Source organism: Physeter macrocephalus, chromosome 16, assembly GCF_002837175.3.
Source record: "Physeter macrocephalus isolate SW-GA chromosome 16, ASM283717v5, whole genome shotgun sequence".
Taxonomy (NCBI): domain Eukaryota; kingdom Metazoa; phylum Chordata; class Mammalia; order Artiodactyla; family Physeteridae; genus Physeter; species Physeter macrocephalus.
The window spans coordinates 63935117-63946254 of record NC_041229.1 but is presented as its reverse complement, the minus strand read 5'-3'; the positions used below and the strand labels follow the sequence as shown (position 1 = coordinate 63946254).

The 11138-nt window shown below is 38.1% G+C and overlaps 1 protein-coding gene across 2 annotated transcripts in view; it reads left to right on the top strand.

The window, feature by feature from the left end:
* TMEM41B (transmembrane protein 41B) overlaps positions 1–11138 on the top strand; it is a 29248-nt gene that overhangs the window by 7145 nt on the left and 10965 nt on the right. Inside the window, exons 2-3 of one of the 2 annotated variants that reach the window (XM_007120141.4) lie at positions 6916–6937; positions 9157–9285. In XM_007120141.4, coding sequence (XP_007120203.1) covers positions 6916–6937; positions 9157–9285 — 151 coding nt within the window. Of the gene's footprint in view, positions 1–6915; positions 7034–9156; positions 9286–11138 lie in introns of both variants that reach the window. The other variant, XM_007120140.4, reaches the window with a different exon arrangement.

Below are 11138 nucleotides of genomic sequence, written 5' to 3'. Positions count from 1 at the left end.
CAGACCGGGGCGCGAACCCGGTTCCCCTGCATCGGCAGGCGGACGCGCAACCACTGCGCCACCAGGGAAGCCTGCTTGTAGATTTTTTGATGATGGCCATTCTGACTGGTGTGAGGCGATAACCTCATTGTAGTTTTGATGTGCATTTCTCTAATAATTAGTGATGTTGAGCATCTTTTCATGTTGCCTCTTGGCCATCTGTCTTCTTTGGTGAAATGTCTATTTAGGTCTTCTGCCCATTTTTGTATTAGGTTGTTTTTTTTTTGATATTGAGCTGCATGAGCTGTTTGTATATTTTGGGATTAAACCTTTGTTGATTCATTTGCAAATATTTTCTCCTATTCTGAGGGTTGTCTTTTCTTCTTGCTTATGGTTTCCTTTGCTGTGCAAAAGCTTTTAACTTTAGGTCCCACTTGCTTATTTTTGCTTTTATTTTCACTACTCTAGGAGGTGGGTCATAGAAGATCTTGCTGTGATTTATGTCAAAGAGTGGTTTTCCTCTAAGAGTTTTATAATCTACAGTCCTACATTTAGGTCTTTAATCCATTTTGAGTTTACTTTTGTGTATGGTGTTAGGTAGTGTTCTAATTTCATTCTTTTAACATGTAGTTGTCCAGTTTTCCCAGCACCACTTATTGAAGAGGCTGCCTTTTCTCCATTTTATGTTGTTGCCTCCTTTATCAAAGATAAGGTGATCAGGGCTTCCTTGGTGGGGCAGTGGTTGAGAGTCCGCCTGCCGATGCAGGAGACACGGGTTCGTGCCCTGGTCTGGGAGGATCCCACATGCCGCAGAGCAGCTGGGCCCGTGAGCCATGGCTGCTGAGCCTGCGCGTCCGGAGCCTGTGCTCCTCAATGGGAGAGGCCACAACAGTGAGAGGCCCACATACCACAAAAAAACAAAACAAAACAAACAAAAAAAGATAAGGTGATCATATGTGCATGGGTTTATCTCTGGGGTTTCTATCCTGTTCCATTGATCTATATTTCTGTTTTTTGTGCCAGTACCATACTTTCTTGATTACTGTAGCTTTGTAGTAGAGTGTGAAGTTGAGGAGCCTGATTCTTCCAGCTCCATTTTTCTTTCTCAAGATTGCATTGGCTATTTGGGGTCTTTTGTGTTTCCATACAAATTGTAAAATTTTTTGTTCTAATTCAGTGAAAAATGCCATTGGTAATTTGATAGGGATTACCTTGAACCTGTAGCCTGCTTTGGGTAGTATAGTCATTTTCACAGTATTGATTCTAACAATCCAGGAGCATGGTATATCTCTCTATCTGTTTGTGTCATCTTTGATTTTTTTCATCAGTGTTTTATAGTTTTCTGAGTACAGGTCTTTTGCTTCCTTAGGTAGGTTTATTCCTAGGTATTTTATTCTTTTTGTTGCAGTGGTGAATGGGATTGTTTCCTTAATTTCTCATTCTGATCTTTCATTGTTAGTGTATAGGAATGCCAGAGATTTCTGTGTGTTAATTTTGTTTCCTGCAACCTTACCAAATTCATTGATTAGTTCTAGTAGTTTTCTGGTGGCATCTTTAGGATTTTCTATGTATAGTACCATGTCATCTGCAAACAGTGACAGTTTTACTTCTTCTTTTCTAATTTGTATTCCTTTTATTTCTTTTTTCTCCTCTGATTGCTGTAGCTAGGACTTCCAATACTATGTTGAGTAATAGTGGTGAGAGTGGACATCCTTGTCTTGTTCCTGATCTTAGAGGAAATCCAGAGATTTCTGTGTGTTAATTTTGTTTCCTGCAACCTTACCAAATTCATTGATTAGTTCTAGTAGTTTTCTGGATAAATGGGTGTTGAATTTTGTCAAAAGTTTTTTCTGCATCTGTTGAGAGGATCATATGGTTTTTATTCTTTAATTTGTTAATATGGTGTATCACATTGATTTGCATATATTAAAGAATCCTTGCATCCCTGGTATAAATCCCACTTAATCATGGTGTATGATCTTTTTAATGTGTTGTTGGATTCTGTTTGCTAGTATTTTGTTGAGCATTTCTGCATCTATTTTCATCAGTGACATTGGCCTGTACTTTTCTTTTTTTGTGATATCTTTGCCTGCTTTTGGTACCAGGGTGATGGTGGCCTTGTTGAATGAGATTGGGAGTGTTCCTTCCTCTGCAATTTTTTGGAAGAGTTTGAGAAGGATAGGTGTTAGCTGTTCTCTAAATGTTTGATAGAATTCCCCTGTGAAGTCATGTGGTCCTGGACAATTACGGTTTCAATTTCATTACTTGTGATAGGTCTGTTTATATTTTCTAATTCTTCCTGGTTCAGTCTTGGAAAGTTGTACCTTTCCAAGAATTTGTCCGTTTCTTCCAGGTTATCCATTTTATTGGCATAGAGTTGCTTTTAGTAGTCTCTTATGATCCTTTGTATTTCTGTGGTGTCAGTTGTAATTTCTCCTTTTTCATTTCTAATTTTTTAAATTTTTATTTTAAACAATATTTATTTATTTATTTATTTGTGTCAGGTCTTAGTTGTGGCACACAGTATCTTTGTTGCAGCATGCAGGATCTTTTGTTGCAGCCTGCGGGCTCTTCGTTGTGGCGCATGGGCTTCTCTAGGTGCGGCGCATGGGCTTCTCTAGTTGCGGCACATGGGCTTCTCTGTACTTGCAGCACGTGGGGTCTCTAGTTGTGGTGTGCAGGCTCAGTAGTTGTGGCACGTGGGCTTAGTTGCCCCGCAGCATGTGGGATCTTAGTTCCCTGACCAGGGATCGAACCCTGCATTGGAAGGCAGATTCTTAACAACTGCACCACCAGGGAAATCCCTCATTTCAATTTTATTGATTTGAGTCCCCTCCCTTTTTTCTTGGTAAGTCTGGCTAAAGGTTTATCAATTTTTTTTACCTTCTCAAAGAACTAACTTTTAGTTTTATTCATCATTGCTAATGTTTTCTTCGTTCCTATTTCATTTATTTCTGCTCTGATTTTTATGATTTCTTTCCTTCTACTAACTTTGGGTTTTCTTTGTTCTTCTTTTTCTAGTTGCTTTAGGTGTGAGGTTAGATTGTTTGAGATTTTTCTTGTTTGTTGAGGTGAGATTGAATTGCTCTAAACTTCCCTCTTAGAACTGCTTTTGCTGCATCCCATAGGTTTGGGTTGTCGTGTTTTCGTTGTCATTTGTTTCTGTGTATTTTTAAATTTCCTCTTTCATTTCTTCAGTGATCTCTTGGTTATTTAGCAGTGCACTGTTTACTCCATGTATTTGTGTTTTTTACAGTTTTTTCCCTGTAATTGATTTCTAATCTCATAGCGTTGTGGTCAGAAAAGATGTTTGATACGATTTCAATTTTCTTAAATTTTCCGAGGCTTGATTTGTGACCCAAGATGTGATCTATCCTGGAGAATGTTCCATGTGCACTTGAGAAGAAAGTGTTTTCAGCTGCTTTCAGGTGGAATATCCTGTAAATATCAATTAAATCTATCTGGTCTGTTGTGTCATTAAAAGCTTGTGTTTCCTTATTTATTTTCTGTATGGACGATCAGTCCATTGGTGTAATTAAAGTCCCCCACTATTATTGTGTTACTGTCGATTTCCCCTTTTATGGCTGTTAGTATTTGCCTTGTGTATTAAGGTGCTCCTATGTTGGGTGCATAAATATTTATAATTGTTATATCTTCTTCTTGGATTGATCCCTTGATCATTGTGTAGTGTCCTTCCTTATCCCTTGTAACAGTCTTTATTTTAAAGTCTATTTTATCTGATATGAGTATTGCTACTCCAGCTTTCTTTTGATTTCAGTTTGCATGGAATATCTTTTTCCATCCCCTCACTTTCAGTCTGTATGTGTCCCTAGGTCTGAAGTGGGTCTCTTGTAGACAGCATATATATGGGCCTTGTTTTTGTATCCATTCATCTAGTCTGTGTCTTTTGGTTGGAGCATTTAATCCATTTACATTCAAGGTAGTTATCAATATGTATGTTCCTGTTACAATTCTGTAATTGTTTTGGGTTTGTTTCTGTGGGTCTTTTTCTTTTCTTGTGTTTCTGCCTAGAGCAGTTCCTTTAGCATATGTTGTAGAGATGGTTTGGTGGTGCTGAATTCTCTTAATGTTTACTTGTCTGTGAAGCTTTTGATTTCTCCGTTAAATCTGAATGAGATTCTTGCTGGGTACAGTAATCTTAGTTGTAGGTTTTTCCCTTTCAACATTTTAAATATATCTTGCCTCTGCCTTCTGGCCTGCGGAGTTTCTGCTGAAAAATCTGCTGATAACCTTATGGGGATTCCCTTGTATGTTATTTGTTGCTTTTCCCTTGCTGCTTTTAATATTTTTTCTTTGAATTTAATTTTTGTTAATTTGATAAATATGTGTCTTGGTGTGTTTCTCCTAGGGTTTATCCTGTATGGAACTCTCTGCATTTCCTGGACTTGGGTGGCTATTTCCTTTCCCATGTTAGGGAAGTTTTCAACTATGATCTCTTCAAATATTTTCTCATACCCTTTCTCTTTTTCTTCGTCTTCTGGGACCCCTGTAATGCCAATGTTTGTGCGTTTAATGTTGTCCCAGAGGTCTCTGAGACTGTCCTCAATTCTTTTCATTCTTTTTTCTTTATTCTGTTCCTCAGCAATTATTTCCACCAGTCTATCTTCCAGGTCACTTATCTGTTCTCCTGCCTCAGTTATTCTGCTATTGATTCTTTCTAGTGTACTTTTCATTTAGTTACTGTGTTGTTCACTGCTTGTTTATTCTTTAGTTCTTCTAGGTCTTTGTTAAACATTTCTTGTATTTTCTTGATCCGTGCCTCCATCCTATTTCCGAGATTTTGGATCATCTTTACTATCATTACTCTGAATTCTTTTTCAGGTAGGTTGCATATTTCCTCTTCACTTATTTGATCTTGTAGGTTTTTGCCTTGTTCCTTTGTCTGTAACATATTTTTTTGTCGTCTCATTATTATTTTTTTTTTTGCGGTACACGGGCCTCTCACTGCTGTGGCCTCTCCCGTTGCGGAGCACAGGCTCCGGACGCGCAGGCCCAGTGGCCATGGCTCACGGGCCCAGCTGCTCTGTGGCATGTGGGATCTTCCCGGACCAGGGCACAAACGCGTGTCCCCTGCATCGGCAGGCGGACTCTCAACCACTGTGCCACGAGGGAAGCCCCGTCACATTATTTTTGATGGGTGGGGCTGTGTTCCTGTCTTACTGGTTGTTTGACCTGAGGCTTCCAGCACTGGAGTTAGCAGGCAGTTGGGTACAGCTGGCTCTTGGTGCAGGGATGAGGACCTCACTCTGATTAATATTCCCTGGAGTCTGAGGTTCTCTGTTAGGCCAGTGGTTTGGACTTGGTGCTCCCACCACAGGAGCTCAGGCCCAACCCCCAGCCTGTGAACCAAGATCCCGCAAGCCACCTGTTGTGTGGCCAAAAAAAAAAAAAAAAAAGAAAAAAGGAGCAGAACAATAACAAAGAATAAAAAATAAAGTTAGAAAGATAAAAAATATACTAGATAAAATAAAAATGAAATAACAACACAGTGATACAACCATAGTAGCAAAAAGAAAAAAAGAATAAAAGCAGTAAAAGGCCTTGGCTGTGAGGGAGGGGCAGACTTAGGCAGGGGCAGGGCCTAGGCTCAGGACTGGAAAAGCCCTGGGAGGTGGGGGGCGGGGCTTAGGCTCTGCACAGCTGGAGGGGGCCTCACAGTGGAGGCTCAGGCCTGGGGCCCCAGCAGGCTTGCTGGCACCCAAGTGGGCAGGGGCAGTACTGGCCTAGTTCCCTCTGATCCTCCGAGGTTCCCTCCCTGTCCCCACTGATCCCCTTCCTGTGGGTAGGGGATCACTGTGTGCCCTCGGTGTGCCCGTCCTCGGTGCCCACCTCCTGAGTGTGGAAACCCCTCCCCTCCCCCAGCCACCCCTCGGGGCACTGGTCCCATCTTGCCTCTACTTTTCGTCTCCCCCTTCCTCCCACACCCCCAGGACCCACGCAGATGGAGGGGGCCTCGGAGGGTGGAGGATCAGCCCTGGGACCTCAGCAGTCTTCCTGGCGCCTGAGTGGGTGGGGGAAACGCTGGCCACATTCCCTTCTAATCCTCTGATCCCCTGAGGGTCTCTCCCCATCCCCATTGATCCCCTCCCTGTGAGTGGGCCCCTACGGGCGTGGGAACCCTTCCTCTCCCCCAGGCGCCCCTCAGGGGTGCCAGTCCCTCCTGCCTCCACTTCTCTTCCCCCCTCGCTCCCCCCCATGTCCTACCTGGTCGCTCGGGGTTTCCTCCTGTCCCCTTAGGTGTCCAAAGTCCCCCACCAGCACCTGGTAGGTGCCCTAGTTGTGAGGAGATGCAAACTCAGTGTTTTCCTACTCCACCATCTTGACTCCGCCCACTTGCATATGATTTTTAAGATAACACTAAGATTACCTTGTTGGAGAACACAAACATATTCTCCCATTCTTGGAGTCACAGACAGAGCCACCCAAAACATTTGAGGTTCAACTATATTCTGAAGCCCTTGGTATAAAGAGAAAGTGTAACATTCATCAGTTGCATTAGTTAATCTGTGGGTTCTATCTCATGACAGGTTGAAGTAATTGCCAGATTACCTCATTTTTCCTAAGAGGCCATTCTGCCTATGCTGTTATCTCCCAATATAGATATATAAAATTGAAAGTCAGTGATAGCATTTAGAACAATGCCCTTTTTTCCCCTTTGGCTTATCAACAAATCAGTGCTACAAATTCTGGTGTTCTGTTTTTCTGTGCTTCTAAAATGCATATATCCCTGCAAAGAACTATGGCCAGTTAGTAAACGTCAAATATGGTAGTATTTAAAATTTAATGTTACAGTGTTTGGGGCAAAAGTGTGAACAGTTTCTTGGGAGGAAAACCTTTCAGGAAATTATTTACTTGCTTGGAATACTGTCTTCCTCTATATTTATCTTAATTATAATTTTTTTTTTTTTTTTTCAGAGAAAGCCTGTGCAGAAGCTGGGTCAGCAAGAATGTCGCTTCTTATATTGGTGTCCATTTTCTTATCTGCAGCTTTTGTTATGTTTTTGGTATATAAAAATTTTCCTCAGCTTAGTGAGTAAGTATAGTGAAAGAAACGGAAAATGTCTAGACATTTATAGAGATGAGCGTGCATTGAAAGTTCAGCTAATTTAAGGAACAGAACTGGCATAATAATTGTATGTCAGCTCTCATGGCTTGTAGCAAGTTCATATTGACACTGTAATTTAAATACTTCTTTCCAAATATGTCTCTTGATTTTCTGTGCAAGGTTCTCCTAGCTCTGCTCCTCTAATTAAGGCATCTTTCTAATGGCTATGTTGAAAAACATAGCCATATTAATAAATTTATTGCATATTATTTTTTAATGTTAGTAGTGACCAAGTAAATTTATATTGCAGTCCATAATAGATATTGACCTGCAGTTTGAGAAATACTGATGCTCTTTTTCTCTGCTTTATCCCTTCTTCCATCCCTGTTTTCTCCCTTCCTACTTTTCCGTGTCATCAGTGTTTGTCTGCCTCTATTCATCCATTTACTTCCACACCACATCTCTGTCTCCTAGCTGTTTTTCTCTTCCCTGTTTTATAGAAATGATATGGTTTGAATAGGTACTTTTCACTGTCAAATGCGCTTTGTAAAAAGACTTGTCTATCTAGTATACAGCCACAATTCCATAGCAAAAACCTTGGGAGTGAAACGTATTTCAGAATTTAGAACTTTTCTATTTTGGAAAGATAACATGGAATAAATACTGTATATTATGTAGTATCTCCAGCAGGATCTGGGGCAGCACCCCATAATCAAATACATTAATATTTTTACAGTGAAACCTGTATTATAGAAGACTATGAAAAACTGTATATAAGTGTGGGTCAATTTTTGCTGACAGATTACAAAGAACTTTTGGTTTTCAGAGCTTTTTGAATTTTAGGGAAAAGATTATAGACCTGAAACATACTTTATGAGGATAAAATATCGCTGGGTTATTCAACCACAATAACAACACCCTTGGGTAATCATAGATTACATCAGAGACTACTAAAATGTAGTTAGACTTTCAGCCAGGGCCAGCTTGGTATGGTAATGGATAACTGAAATGTGATTTCAGGGTATAAGGAAGTTCCTGTTTCCTCTAAATTTCTTTCATTAACGCTTTCTTATGCTTGAAATTTTATAGTTAAACTTATTTTTATTTTAATACTTTGATTTCTTACGTGAATGTAAATGCCTTTGGGAGGATAGCATGTTATATTGTTATGTTAATATTAGTATAATTGAATTTTAGATCCTTTCTCTTTTTAATCAAAGGCGTAGGAAATAAAGAGCTGACTGAAAGAGGGAAAGAATATAGAATGTAGATTAAGGTTGTTTTGGATCCCAATCTGCTCTAAGAAATATAACACTTTTATATAATAATATGCTGTTATAAATCTTTTATATTCTGCCTATTTCTTTCTGTGTGTGTATATGTGTGAGATGCATGCACACGCCTATAAAGAGCTTTTTTAAGCTTTTAAATTTATAAATGAGAAAACCCATTTTAGTTTACCTGCTATTTTTATAGGACTTAAACAGCATTCTATCATTGTTCTGCAAGGTTAGTTAAATTTTATCATGTAAACAAATGGGTACAATATACATTGAACACAAAGGTGATTATTTGGGGCTTTTATAAACAGAACATTCAGTTCCAAACAAGGCACCAAATATAAAGTAAAATTAATAGAAAGTGACAAGTGTTTAAGTTTTTATCTGAACTTTGAGCTGGGATATTCAAGAAAAGATGTGAACTATAAATTCATTGAAATTTTTACTTAATTTTGGTTGTAATTGATTATTGACTTCAGTTTATCATGAGGATTACCCAAAATGATGTTCAGTATGTTTTAAATATGCTAACATCAGTGGTTCATTTCTTAATTCAAAATTTACTCCAGTGTTTGAGCAAATGCTTTTTAACCTTTAGTTTAGGTCATCCTGAATTTTCAAATGGATTACATATCTCATGAAATTATATTAAAGCATTACAAAACAAATAATTTTTAGACTTTGAACTTAAATTTTGTGAATTTATGCTTAGCATATTACAGATCAAGGCATCAAATCATTTTGGATAAAACTTCATGTTTTGAACTTGACTTTGATATGAATTATCTTGGCAGATTTCTATTTAAAATCTTTTTCACTTTATTTCTTTAGAGAAGAAAGAGTGAATATGAAGGTTCCCAGAGATATGGATGATGCCAAGGCTCTAGGAAAAGTTTTATCCAAATATAAGGACACCTTTTATGTACAAGTACTTGTAGCTTATTTTGCTACATATATTTTGTATCCTTTTAACTGAAAAATGTTTTCTAGTTTTGTTTAAGAAAAAGGTTTTAAAAGATCTGCTGCTCAGTTATACATAACTATTTTTCCTTTTAAAAATTGTTAATGCAATATAACCTTAAATAAAATATTGAAAAATGAGAATGAAAAAATTCTCACTTTAATCCTTTCTCTTCAAGTCAGTTGTCATTTCTGAATATTTATTACCAGTTTTTCTATTTTCTGCTTATTTCACTTATAAACTTTTTCTTTCCTTTGTATTATTCAAGATAATCATTTTATTTAGGATTATTTTATTAGTTAATTGTCTTAATTTAAATAATAATTTTGAATTAATAATCACCATTTATGGTAATAAATTTAAAAAAATTCCCTTAGGTTTGAAGATATAATTTGTATTTAATTTTTGCTTTTCTAGATGTGTGTTATGAATCATTTGCTCATGATTTTTTTCTTCCATTTAATGGTTTTCTTGGTAAAAAATCCTATGAGAGTAACTGGTCATGGAAAGGATATGAATTTTTTTTTTTTTTTACAGTTCTTAGCATGTATTTCTTTGTTTTGTATAGAAATATATGTTGTATTTTAACCAGGCAGGAAAATTGCTCTATTCTTTCTACATATTTTCAAACTGCGTATGCAACTGGTGATTAGCCTTGCAATTTGTGGATGTTAATTTCTAATTTTTGTATCTTTTATTCTAATCCAACGTATTTTCCAAATCTCTGTTAATGAAAGACATTAACTTTTTTTTTTTTAAACATCTTTATTGGAGTATAATTGCTTTACAATGTTGTGTTAGTTTCTGCTGTATAACAAAGTGAATCAGCTATTTGTATACAGATATCCCCATATCCCCTCCCTCTTGTGTCTCCTTCTCACCCTCCCTATCCCACCACTCTAGGTGGTCACAAAGCATGGAGCTGATCTCCCTGTGCTATGCAGCTGCTTCCCACTAGCTATCTATTTTACATTTGGTAGTGTATATATGTCAGTGCCACTCGCTCACTTCGTCCCAGCTTACCCTTCCCCCTCCCTGTGTCCTCAAGTCCATTCTCTCCGTCTGCATCTTTTAAATTTATTTAATTTATTTATTTATGGCTGTGTTGGGTCTTCGTTGCTATGCGCAGGCTTTCTCTATTTATTAAATCCTCCCTATTTATTAGAAAAATTCAAATTTGGGGGTAATTTGAAGAATGATTATTATGCACCTGTCTTTCTACAGTTCTTTGGGACAGTTATTTGTAAAGTAATTTAATTATATACTGACTGTTTGAAGAAATTCACACCTGCTGCCTTTTCCTACTTCCCATTTCATCACTTATCTGTGAAAACCAAAGTGTTAGGCTTGTAGGTTATTTTGCATTTATAAACTTTAACCATAAAAAATATTTTCCCCAAATAAGAAACATTTGGTTCAGTCCTTTCATTTGGCTTTTATAAGGTTTTTGTGAACATTTTGTGAATGAGGCATATAGTTTCTATTTACTTTGGAAAGTCATCTTTTTCTGCCCCATTTTGCCCCCTAGCTTTGGAAGGATTCATAGCTGAGGGATAAAGGGGATAACCACCCATAGGGCCAGAGAGCCAGTTAGCATAAGTGAATCTAGACCATCTATGGGACAATAAGTGTTGTAGCCTAGTTGTCTTAATATCCATATGCAAATTAGTAGAAAAGAATAAAGTGCCTTGTAGAAAGTGAATTAAAAGTATAGGAATAGGGGCTTCCCTGGTGACGCAGTGGTTGAGAATCTGCCTGCCAATGCAGGGGACACGGGTTCGAGCCCTGGTCTGGGAAGATCCCACATGCCGCGGAGCAACTAGGCCCGTGAGCCACAATTACTGAGCCTGCG